We start from the raw sequence: 13,214 nt of genomic DNA on the forward strand, positions 1-13,214 counted from the left end.
CTTCCTTTTTCATCCTCAGACTTCTTTCCTTTCCTGCAAACCTCTATTTCCAGCTGTCCACTTGGTCTCTTCCTCCGCTTGTCCTCTCTGCACCTCAAACTCAGCACATCCAAAACGGAATTCACTGCCTTCCGCTGCCCAAGTACTTCCCACCCCTGAAACACCCACCTTCCCCTTCTGCGTTCTGTTCCCTGTTAATATCATCACCACGCTCTCTGTTATTGAATCTTAAACCCAAGCATAATCAATATTCCCTTAAAGAATAGTAGTAATACAATACCAAAAGCACAAATGATAAAACAAAAAATAAATCAGACTACATCAAAATGTAAAACTTCTATGCTGCCAAAAATATCATCAAGAAAGTGAAAAGAAAACCCACAGAATGAGAGAAAATATTGGAAAATCATATATCTGAAAAGGAACTTATATCCGGAATATATAAAGAACTCATATTACTCAATAATAAAAGACAAATTACCAATTTTTAAATGGGCAAAAGGGTTTGAATAGACATTTTTCCAAAGAAAATAAACAAATGGCTAAAAAGCACTTGCAAAGAAGCTCACCATCGTTAGTCATTAGGGAAATGCACATCAGAGCCAGGAGCCACCACTTCACACCCACTAGGATGGCTCTCCTTAAAAGGACGGACAATGACAAGTACTGGCAAAGATGTGGAGAAACTGGAACCCCTACACGTTGCTGGCAGGAATGTAAATGGTGTAGTCACTTTGGAAAGCAGTCTGGTAGCTCCTCAAAAGGTTAAACACAGAGTTACCACGTGGCTGAGTAACTCCACTCTCAGGTATATACCCAAGAGCAATGAGAATATACGTCCAAGCAAAAAGATGTAAATAAATGTTCATAGCAGCATTATTCATAACAGCCCAAAAGTGGAAACAACTCAAATGGCCATCAACTGATGAATGGATAAACAAAATGTGGTGTATCTATACAACAGAATATTATTTGACAGGGGATGAAAAGGAATGAAGTTCTAACACATGCTACAACATGAATAAACCTTGAAAATCTTGTGCTAAGTGAAAGAAGCCAGACACAAAAGGACACATCTCATATGATTTCATTTATAAGAAACGTCCAGAACAGGCAAATTGGCAAATCCATAGAGACAGAGAGTACATTAGTGACTGCCAGGGTCTGCAAGGAAGGGGAGATGGAGAGTGGCTGTTAATGGTTGTGAAAATATTCTGGAATTAGATAGTGGTGATGGTTGCGCAACTCTGTGAATTACTAAAAAAAACAACACTGAATTGTACACTATAAATAAGTGAATCGTATGGTATGTAAATTATATCTCAATATGGCTGCTTAAAAAAACAGCAGTGAGGCATTTGTTCTGGGCTCTGGGCTAGGTATTTAAGGCTCACTATCTCACTCGATCCTTCTAACAATCCTGAGTGGAAGGTTTTATAGATAAGAAACTAGAGACTTATGGGTGGCTAAGTAATTTGTTCATGGTCAGCACAGAGCCTGGCTTTGAGGTCAGGGCTATGTGACTTTGGAGCTTAAACCCTTACCCGCTGCTCATACTGCCTCTCCCAGCCAACCCACCGCTGGCTAGTTCTGTCCGGGCAACACTCCTCAGACTCACGACCTCTTTTCCCTCCCACTTTCATGGGCCTCGGCACCCATCATATCTTCTAGCAAACCTCAGCCCCCTGCCACACCCTCTCTCTTCTAGGCCTTTCTACACACTGATGTGGGAGTCATCACACAAGGTCCCAATTCTGTCCCTGGCTCAAAAATTCTTAGTGGTTCCTCACAATCTAGAACAGAGTCTAAACCCCTGTACGTGTTTCTGCTCTACTCCTCCCCCACCCCACGCTGCTCCATCCTCACCGGCCTGCAGACCCGCCCTGAGCACACCACGTGCTCCCCTCCCACATCTGGGCTCTTGCTCAGTGTGTTCCTGCTGCCTGGGACGCCCTGGAATGCTCTGTACCTCTACCTGTCAGTGTCTTATCCGCATTTCAAAGCTGCCTCTTCTTTCTTTCTTTTTTTTTCCATTGCAGTATAGTTGATTTACAATGTTGTGCTAGTTTCAGGTGTGGAGCAAAGTGAGTCAGTAATATGTATATTCTTTTCTAGATTCTTTTCATTATAGGTTACTGTAAGACATTGAATATAGTTCCCTGTGCTATACAGCAGGACCTTGTTGTTTACCTACTTTGTATATACAGTGTGTATATGTTCGTCTCAACCTCCTAATTTATCCCTCCTCTCCCTTTCCCCTTTGGTAACCACAGTTTGTTTTCTATGTCTGTGAGTCTATTTCTGGTTTGTAAATAAGTTCATTTCTATCACTTTTTTTTAGATTCCATTTATAAGTGATATCATATGATGTTTATCCTTCTCTGACTTACTTCACTTAATGTAATAATCTCTAGGTCCATGTTGCTGCAAATGGCATTATTTCATTATTTTTTATGAAAGTTGCCTCCTCTTTTATTAACTTTTTCCTGATTTTGTAAGCCTGCTTCCTTCCCTGCTGGAAGCTAATTTCACTTTCTTATAGCAAAAAACATAAACTACACTTATTCTAGGAGTGCAAAGGCTATTTCCAGCCCATGTCTGTCTTCCCCACAGCACAGCCTGGTTTAACATACAGCAGGGCCTTCAGCAATGCGTTCAATTGCACTTTGTCACAGAAGGTGTTGTCTGTGCTGCATTTGGGGCAGAGAAAGAGGATGGGAGTGTGGACACCCAGGAACCATACTCTAAAGGTGGGAGAGGATTCTGAGGTGACAAGACACCTGGGTTACAGATAAGTATTCAACAGCAGGGTAGACACGTGGCTCCACTCAGATGCATACCCTGCCTTCTGGAGTACCTGAGCTGCCTAGAGCGCTGGACAGTCTCCATGCCTGCCTCCCCTATGGCGCCACAAGCCACACTGGTTTCCTCTCTGGAGCCAACAGGGCACCCAGTCAAGTCTGCTATACTGATCTGTTGTTTCATAGCCTCAAACTCACCTAGGCCAACTGGCTGGCCTAGGGTGGCTGGGCAGGCTTCCAGTGTTTAAGGGCAGCTGTATTTCCCACCTTCTACCATCTGAGCATGAAGATCCAAGACTGGCATCTTAGTCCACTGCTTGGGAAAGACCACCAACCTGGGAGGTGGGGTGGGAGACAGTGCTGGGCTGGGCAGGCCTGATCCAGACGTGCTGTGTAACGTCTGGTAAAGAATGACAAGTGCATGGAGTCAGCTAATACGTCAATAGCTCAGGGGCTTTTTTTACAGCAGGCTGGCAGCTCTGTAACAGCACAGGGTAGTGGTTCCCAAACCCACGACCCAGACTCCATCAGGGACCCCAGTCAGCACACAGAACTGTCAGCCGTCTCTTTTCACCCCATAAATGTCACACATTTCAGCAGTCCCTATTTCTTCTCCTGCCTCACTCTCCTCTCTTCATGGCAAGTAAAGAGCTTTGACTCTCTGCCCAGTAAAGGGAGTGGGACCGGCTGTACCTAATCTTTTCTGGGCCACTCACTTGATTGGCATAGCGTTTTGGTAACTTCTTGCCAGTGTCAATGTCCATTTCTTCATCATCTTTCTTTTCTTCTTCTTCCTCACTGTCCATCCCTGTCCAGTCATCTTCAGCCAGTCTTCGGGCATGGTTCACATAATCCAGCCGCTTGCTGGGGAAAGAAAAGGCATAAGGACAGGTCTTTATGTTTTACACAAAGATCGCCTACAATGTGACAGATTTAATTCAAAGTCTCCAAATTCAGGAGCAACTTGGGAACTCTGGTGGGAGTAAGAGATGATAGAATTTCCTCTGTGAGGCTTAACTAGTGACCACCTCTTCACAGATCCTAAATAGGAAACCCCCCTCTGAACACACCCAACCTTCCTTCCTAGGAATGGACAAAGTAGAATATTTAAAGGAATTTTCAAAGTTTGCTGCTAACACCACTCCCACCCACCCCACAGACTCCCAACTCCACCCTAGGTGACAGCTGACACTCCCCTGCCCAGCAGATAGCTAGTCTGAAGGCCCCCAGGGATTGTAGAGAGGATACACTGAGACGCAGTGAGAAATCTGAGACAAAGAAAGACAGCTTCTGGGGCTTTCTGAGGAGCAGCCAGGCCTTTCTCGAGTTTCTGTCTAACTTTTTAAAAGCCCACTTAAAAAAAAACGAAGGAAGTCTGAGCGAAGAAGCATAGATTTTACTTAGTAATAATGTATCAGTATTGGTTCATTAGTTGTAACAAGTGTAAGATGTTAACACTATAGGAAACAGTGTGCAGGGTACATGGAACTCTGTACTGCACAACTTTTCCGTATACTAAATTTATTCAAAAATAAAAAGCTTTATTGGAAAAAATGGCCACTTAGTTTACGATTTAATATCTTTTATTTGTTTCCCTTTATCGTTATCCTCCCCTTTTTTAAAACTACATATTCCAGAAAGTTTAGGAAATTAAGACAGAAGAAAAAGAATCTTTTGGAACCTGATTGTTCCCAACTGATTTGTAGATACCATGTCACCGCCTACGCCTGGTTTCCTCAAAGCTAAGGCAAGAGATCAGCCACTGAAGCAGTGAGATCAACTCAGCTGGTTTCTTCTCAAACACACACACACGTATTCCTGCCTATCAGTGCAAAGGCGCACGCCAGAGACAGCATGATGTACTTACTTACGTGTGAAAGGATGCCTGTCTGTGGTTATTTCCCTGTCATTGTTTGTAATCACAAGAGAAGGAAACTTCCCAGATTACCAACAGTAGGGGACTGGTTAGATTACATTATCCATTAGTGGAGTACCTGGCATCATAAGAAAGGAGGTAGCAGTTTATAAACTGACACAGAATCGCTTCAGAAAACACTGTTAAATAAATGTGCAGAACAGTGTATTGCACACTGCTACGGCTGTTCAGAGAAAGGTTATGTCCACATACAACCACACGCTTGCTCATACCTGCATAGGACATCTTTAGAAGAATATATAAGAAACTACCAATATGACAGGAACTTGATGTCCAGAAGAAAGATTTGGGAGGGAAATTTTTCACCATATAGTCTTTTATATATTTTTCACTTTCAACCATAGGAAAGTATTACCTATTCCAAACTAATTAATCATAATTTTAAAAAAATGGGAGATGAGGGGAGTAAGGGTGATCTGAGAATGTGATGTGCAAGCACACAGGCAACCATCTCAGCTAAACACATCTAGTGAGGAAGCAGTGGGCAACACACAGACTGTATGGAAGCTGTTACCAGTTTCTCCTGATCCCTAATTCCTGAATTCACTACCCAGAAGAGCCCTGTGCTGCACTGAGAGTAAAAGGGCAGGCCCCTGCCTTCAGAGCAGCTCAGCCTCAAATGCTCTTATCCTGCTCTCCCCCTTTCCCTGTTTGCTCATCCTGGCATTGAGAACCAAGTGCATGGAAGACATTTCCTCAGATTCCCAGCGGAATTATTTGCCTTGAACTCCCAAGGGCTCCACAGAAACATTTGGGCTGAAGGAAGACAGGAAGACCACACCAACGCCAGGATTCAGAGTGCAGGAGAAGCCACACAGGGAATGTGGGGAGTGGAAGTCTGGGCGTGACTTTCTCAAATCCCTAAACTGCAAAGCTCAGTACTGCTGCCAGGAAAAAGAAAAATAAAAACTTAACCAAATAATTGACGTTTTGCTTTCAAACTTCAGTCTCTCCCTATTTCCTCATTTATTCCCAAGCTCTGGGTAGAAAGGATGTCTACCTCTGCCAGTTTCATCCCTCACAACCGTGTGGGCAAGAAACCAGCCTACAAGGGGATCCACTTTGAAGGGGGTTCCTTAGAGACAAGCCTGGAGCCTCCCGAAGGGTTCACAGCTCTCATCCTGCAGGAAGAAGCCAAGGAGTTAAAGCATCCCTTACGATTTCTGCAATTCCAGTAACCGGCGGCGCCGCTCACTCTGCTCCAAGGAGCTGTACTTGGACTTGTACTGGGACAGGCGGGGGTGTGGGGCAGCTGTGCTGTTCAGATCTTGAGACACAGAAAAGCTACTAGCCAGGGCTTGACTCAGCTCTTCCATCCTCCCTACAAAGGAAAACATAAGAAAATGGTTTGCTCACTTCATATCACCACTTCCCATGTACATGCTGTAATATGATGGCTACATTCCGAGAAAAACCTCACTTAATCCAAAATCACAACTATTTCCATGAGAAAAAAAGGCAGTTAAAGAGTGAGGGAGTGACATATGAGCAATAATGTTATTTCCCACAGATTCTTCAATAATGATCATTTGGATATCTGAGTGTACAAACGTCACCATCAATTACCAAGCAAATTCGCCTCGAGATTGAATCTTTTTTTTTTTTTGATTGAATCTTATTTTTGCTTTGCCTTCATTCACCAAGGGTCCTGTCATTAAATCCTTCTTACCATCATCGATATCCGGTGATATGATCAAGGATCTAATTTTTTTCCTGAACAGTTCTACATAGCCATCACTCAATAACTAGTGTAATCTGATGATGTAAATTTTATCCAATTGGTTTTTTAGTTCTCTAATAAATGCCAACTCATATCAAGAAAATTTAGCTCCAGGAGAAACTCTGGTTCTGGAGCCCATGCAGGAAGACAAGAGAAGCCAAAAACCCAAGCCTGGCAGTTCCTTGTGTTATAGTTTGTTTTGTTTGTTGGAGGGGGGGGCAGAAGGAGGGTTTCAGGACCACTTATGTAAGACTCACTTGAAAAAGAGCTAGAAAGTGGAAGGCTGCCAACCAGTCAACACTGGCTGCTCTAGGCGTGTGAAGGACTGACGTGGTACATTTGGGAGGCAGAGAGATGTCATGTTGGAGACAGACTACCAAGGGAAACTCTATTGAAGGGGAGGGAGTGGAGAGAAAGAGGTGAATTTATACTTTACTCACCCTCCCAAAATGAACGTAAGAGGTAGCACAGGAACTGACCCGCGGGTTCAATGTGTGCCTCAGACTATAAGAAAACGGGAACATCTAGGCGAAATTTGGGTCACACAGTTGGGCTGGCCCAACCCTTCAGTTCTAGTGTAAACCTGAGGGCACCACCAGTGTTTAAACTCCACCCGAGGCCAGGTCCCAATGCTCTCAGCACCAAAACCAACAGGTTCATTTCAGAGCCTCCACAGTTAAAAATACAGCTCTATGGGCCTCTACTTGGCAAGCAGTTATTTTCCATTGCACACTTGAGGTCAGATTTTTTTCTTAATTTGCGGCATTAGACTTTTTTTTAATTTGAAAGGAACTTTTTTTGCGTGTGTGGTTAAAAATTTATGACGTAAAATTGACCATCTTAACCATTTTTAACTGTACAGTTCAGCTGTGTTAAGTATATTCACATTGTTATGAAACCAATTCCCAGAGCTCTCTTATTCTTGCAAAAATGAACCTCTATACCCATTAAAATGAAAAAAACAACTTTTTAAGAAAAAACCAACTTTTTTAAACTTAAGATTGACTATCATCAGTGTGGATTCGACGTGAGTCTTAACATATATGTAATGCAACCAAAGTGGCCATTCACAGTTGAGGCTGGGTGCTGAGCACTTAGGATCCTAAACGGTACTCTACTTTCTGTATTTTTTGGTACTTTCGCAAAAAAATTTTTTTTAATTCATTATGTCTTCGGTTTACCAAAGCAATGGTCAAATCTAGAATATTTATTAGGTCTTATCATGCTTTATCTTGATGTATTCTGCTCTGTCAAGGACCATAAAATCCTTAAAACTGATGCCTTGGATACTAGGGCCGCACCCTGTACCTCCTTTCATGTCTGGCCTTGGCTGGCTCCTGCTCTGCCAACCCATTCTTGGATGGTGCTGCCTGCAAGGGTTCTGACCTAGCCGTCTCATCCTCCACGGTAGCCACTCTCTTAACTCCCAGATTTCAGCCCCGCCCAGGCCCCTCCCCCAAGCTCCAGAGCCGGTGTGTCACCGGCCGCCAGCCTCCTCCCCCTCCGGTGCCCCCGCCTCGAATCCCCAGCCCAGGATCTAGGCCTCTTCGGCGTCTCCCACGGGGTTTCAGTCACAGGACTCTACCTGCTCCATTTGGCCATCCTCCCCGCCACAGCCCCGCACTGCCTTTCTCTAGGGATGCGGTTGTCTAGGCTTTGCATGATTCGCCCCTCCCCAACAAAAAATCCCTGAGGGGTCCTGGCGGGAGAGCCCGGAACTGAAGAGTGGAAGCGTGCCCAAGGAGAGGCCCCGGCCTGGCTCTGCCCCTCCAGGTGATGCCTCGGGAGGCCGGGAGTGCGGAGCCGGCCAGAGGGAGTCACAGCAGGGACGCCAAAGGGCCATTCGGGACCCTGCTGGGCCCAGGCTCGAACCCAGGACTCACCGAGTCGAGATAACAGCTCCACGCGCCGCCGCCACCACCACCGGGGCCGACCAATCAGCTGCCCTGGGAGGGCCGGCTCCGCCCCCTTGGCCGCCGCCGCGCCGCCGGCCCACCCACCCCGCGCCCGGAGTTTCCGGCTCCTCCCACCGTTGCGAACGCCGGGAGTTCTTCCGCGGTGCGGTCCCCGTCCGGCCGTTACTTCCGCCCTCAACGGCTTGGCTTTTCTCGTCCGCCCAGGCAGCTGTTCTGCTTTTGCATTGCAATGTCCGCGACCCTCCTGCAACTGCCCGAATGACTACCTGCCCCACACACAGACCTCTAAGATTCAGTTAGTCGTTACCTAAACAAACCTCGATTATAGCGTTTGCTCGGTTTGGGCGTTTCTCTTTCCGACTCCGCTGTGGGCTTGGCGATGGTAGGGACCTGGCTTTGATTCCTGTGTCCCGCACAAGGCATGGCACTCAGTAGACCCTGGTGAAGGAATGAATGAACTGGTGCAAGCAGTGGAGGGAAGCCGCCGAGATTAAGGAGGCCTAATCAAACTAGAGAGCAGCCTTTGTGTGGTAGGACTGCTGAGATACAAAATAAAAATATGAATAGCCAGTTAACTGAATTCTTACATTGAGGCAGGAACACCCCCCCACCACCATGCTTCACATGCATTATTTCATTTAATCTTAAAATAACACAAGAAAGTAGAGACTAAAGCTCAGAGAGGTTAAATTACTTGGCCAAAGTCACACAGTTATGAGTCAAACATTTAAATTTGCTGCATGTTTGACTTACAGAGAAGTTGGATATTACTGTACTACAGAAACAACGTATACAAAGTTGGCACATTTTGAGTCCAAGGAATGCCAAGGTGTGGACTTACTGCATATTTTATGTACATGACACCATCCATTTGGAGATCAGGCTGACAGGAGGGTAGAAGGTGCTTGGGGCCCAATTTTTTTTTTATAACTTCAGATTTTTTTTTTTTTTTACTTCAGTATTTATGTAGGTGAGCTCTATCTTTCAGTGGTCAGGCTGTGCACTAGGTTATTTGGTGCATCCACAAGTAAAAGCTCATGTCTGCCTGATTTATGAGACTGACAAAAGCCCAGGACCTGACTTCACTAGGGAACTTTGACACCAGGATATTAAGTATTTTGTGTCTCAGAACCACCATTCTCTACCTACGACCATGGAGGCCACATCTAGTGGTCAGAACTACACAGAAAAGAACAAAGGCCCTACACAATGGAGGAAAATAGACTGAGATTGAAAAATTCATGCGCTGAGGTCCGGGAGAAAAGCTCCAGTCCCTCATTCACACCAGCTAAGCAACAGCCACATCACTGAAAAAAACAAACCAAATGGCACTCAGCCCAGGGGCTCTTTTGAGGCCAGTGTTCCATAAGGGGCTGCTCTGCCTGGAACAGTAGTTTCCCAAATATAGCACCCCACCTTCACAGCATTGGCCACATACACATACACATGTATTTGATGTCTTTAAACCAATTTACTTTTTTAAAAAAGCCTAATACATTTATTTGGAAGAGGAACACCACAGCATTACCTTAAATCACTTCCCATTTCAATAGAAAGTATCTGGGAACTCTGTAGTGACAATAGATAGCAGTATAATCTAGCTAGATACTGATGTCTGCAGAAAACAGTGAGACTGTGGACTTGGTAAAAATCAGAGATTAGCCAGTGTTGGAGAAATGATGAGTAACACTAATAGAAATTTTCTTTTATATAATCAGAAAAATTCACAAAGAACAGAAGAGGGAAGAGCTGCTTTCTCGCTCTATGATTTAATGTTATTTAAGGTGGAATTTGGATACCTCCCTAAAATCTGGTAAGCACCCACAGGTGCAGGAATCTCTAACTAGAAAATGGGAGATCGAGGGCAGGAAGGTGTCCACCCTTTCCCAAAAGAGGAGGCTCTTGCCAGGAGGCCCGAGTACCACTCTCAGTCAATTAACAAATGTGTGTTTAATGCCTACCTTCGGTCAGGCACTGTGCCAGCCCCAGGAGATAACAAAATGACCAAGACTGCTCTGGTCCCTGCCCTCCAGCTGCTTACAGCCAGTATGAAGGAAAGACAAAAGACAGGTGCCAAAGCTGAATGCAGACCAGGACCAGTGAGTGACAGGGAGCTGGGTAGAGAATGAGTCGAGGGGAGCTGCTGGGGCTCCAGTGCTCAGGGAACTCCTCTCCTAGGAGGTGACATTTGAGTCTGGACCTAAATGAAGAGAAGGAGCCAGTCACAAGGACAGGGGCGACCAGCCACGTCTAGCAGAAAGCACAGAGGGTGCAAAGAGAGGCTTAGTGTGAGGGGTAGACAGAAGGCCAGGAGGAGGGGGAAATGGAGGGAGGTGGGGTCACAGAGGCCTGTAGCCAAAATGGGGAGTATGGATTTTACCTCCATTGCAGATGAAGGTTTTTAAACAGTTATGACACAACTGAATTTGAGCTGTAGAGCACACACTGACTACTCAGTAGAGAACTGAATTCAGCCAGGCAAGCATGGAGGTCCGGAAGCTTGCGCTGCAGTTGTGGCCATGGACCTGACAGAAGGGCTGGATCTGGGATATAGTCTGGAAAGAAAACCCAGTGAGCTTATTGTTCTCAAAAGGGGGAAGTTAGCAAAAATTAGACATATGAGCAAGTCTCGCTGCCAGCGAAGACTTTCCCCTTGAGGTTATTGGAACTGAAAAGGGAACAGCTTTCTCCCTATGTAATTCGGCATTATTTAAGGCCTCAAGGGGGAGACGGAGGCATGTGGAGGTAAAATAAGTCACCCAGGCCACCAGCTAAGCCACTTTGAAGACCAGTGCTTCTCACTGCCCACTTGGAGACACCTGTAGGAGAGTGTGTCTTCAGCCACTTGTGGCAGGAGGGAGAAGCTGACTTGAGAGGGTGACAGTCATGTATTAATAGGGGTCACATGAGCCAGGATGCAGAAACCACAGTCATGGAGACTCTAAAGCTCGGGGGGCATCGGGGGTTGGGGTGACAACCCTCTTCCCCATCCCTACAAGGTGCCTGGGGCTCAGCTGTGGGTCGGGGGAAGCCAGCCAGAGGGGTTAGAGTTTTAGGTTCTGGAGCTGAATGGCTTGGGTCCACATCCTGACTCAGCCACCTGCTGGCTCTGTGGCCTGGGTGAGTTATTTCACTTCCACATGCCTCAGTTATCCCCTTTGTAAAATGTAGCTAATTATAACACCTACCTCCTAAGATTGTTACAGCTGGTCAAGTGAGTTAATCCAGATAGGGTGATTAGAGCATACCATATGATATTATTTATACGTGGAATCTAAAAAAAAAAACCAGACACTTATTTACAAAACAAAAACAGACTCACAAACATAGAAAACAAATGTATGGTTACCAGAGGGGAAAGGGGGTGAGAAGGGATAAATCGAGAGTTTGAGATTTGCAGATACTACATATAAAATAGATAAATAACAAGTTTCTACTGCATAGCACAGGGAACTATATTCAATATCTTGTAGTAACCTATAATGAAAAGGAATATGAAAATGAATGTAGGTATGTACATGTATGGCTGAAATATTATGTTGTAAACCAGGAACTGACACAACATTGTAAGCTGACTATACTTCAATAAATAATATAAAAAAGAATGGTACTTGGCACAGAATAAGTCCTCGAAAATGCTGTTTTGTTCAATTTCTCATTATAAGGTAACCTCTTCCTTACAGATTTACTTCCATCATGAATAAATCAATCTCTGTTTAGGTGAGCCCAAGGGAATCTCTCCCCTGCAGACAAAGGTGCTCGCCCAGATTAAGGTGCTCAAAGCAGCTTGCCCAGGTCACGCACAGCCAGAAAGTGTTGGGGCCAGGGTTTTAATTCAGGGCCTACTGACTCTAAAGTCCTAATCTTTACCCTATGGGACATTTCCTGCCCTATATTTTAAGGGGTCTAGTTTCCCTCCAAATTTTCAGCTGGTGAGCTGAACAGGTGACTCGGCCCGTCTCTACGTCACCGTTCCACACTGGGAAGAGTCGCGGCCCCTGGTGGGGGTGGGAGGAGGGACGTCCTCTGGAAGCTTCCCTGGGGCCAGGCAGCTGGGGCCCATTCTCAGATGCCAAGACCTCACTTGCACAGCTTTCATCCTGAGTCAGGACTGGAGGTTGCTGGGCCAGGCAAAGTGCCTCTAATTTCTTTTCTGTCTCTTTGTAAGTACAGACTGCACTCTTTTACATCCTGTCCTCTGAATCAGAAACTCTCAGGTAACAAAGCAGAGGCCACCTGATTTAGCCTCCTCCTGTTACAGAGAGGAGACAGAAGGCAGCCCGGAGTAGGAGAGGGATGCGCCAAGTCACAGGGCCAGTCACCTGCAGAGCTGTGCCTCCCCCTGCTTTCTTCTGCCCCCCCCCCCCCGCTTCCCTGCAGCCAGCCTACCCTTTGCCCCTCAGCTACTGGGGGACGATCTAACATTTTTGTGGTGGTCGCTCTGTGCCAGGCATTGGTCTAGGCCCAAGGCTTCTCATAGCGCAGTACCCCAACCAGCAGCACCGATGTCACCTGGACACTTGTTAGGAAGGCAAATTGTCAGGCCCTCTCCTGACCTCTTGAATCAAAAACTCAGAGGGGATGGGGCAGTATCTGTTTTCACAAGCTCTCTGTAATTCTGATACCTGCCCAAGTTTGAGTACCACTGCTCTAAGCCCTAGGTGCGTGGAACTTAGAGCCAGCGGGACCTAGGTTCAAACTGCCTCCATCACTTATTAACTCTGTGACTTGGGCAAGCTATGGTCCCCGAACTTCAGTTTCCTCATCTATAAAATGGCCATAATAATAGGACCCGTAGGGTTACTGTGAGGACTGCATGAGATAGCACAAAGCGTGGAGCA

The 13,214-nt window shown here is 45.8% G+C and overlaps 1 protein-coding gene across 3 annotated transcripts in view; it reads right to left on the reverse strand.

Annotated features, from left to right (window-relative positions):
- SNUPN (snurportin 1) overlaps positions 1-13,214 on the reverse strand; it is a 41,774-nt gene that overhangs the window by 8,870 nt on the left and 19,690 nt on the right. For 2 of the 3 annotated variants that reach the window (XM_032469171.1, XM_032469169.1), the window contains exons 1-3: positions 8,341-8,464; positions 5,896-6,058; positions 3,518-3,665 (exon numbers count right to left, since the gene is read on the reverse strand). In XM_032469171.1, coding sequence (XP_032325062.1) covers positions 3,518-3,665; positions 5,896-6,053 — 306 coding nt within the window. In that variant the 5' untranslated portion in view covers positions 6,054-6,058; positions 8,341-8,464. Of the gene's footprint in view, positions 1-3,517; positions 3,666-5,895; positions 6,059-8,340; positions 8,465-13,214 lie in introns of those variants that run through there. The other variant, XM_032469170.1, reaches the window with a different exon arrangement.

The sequence above is a fragment of the Camelus ferus genome, chromosome 27 (assembly GCF_009834535.1).
Source record: "Camelus ferus isolate YT-003-E chromosome 27, BCGSAC_Cfer_1.0, whole genome shotgun sequence".
Classification (NCBI taxonomy): domain Eukaryota; kingdom Metazoa; phylum Chordata; class Mammalia; order Artiodactyla; family Camelidae; genus Camelus; species Camelus ferus.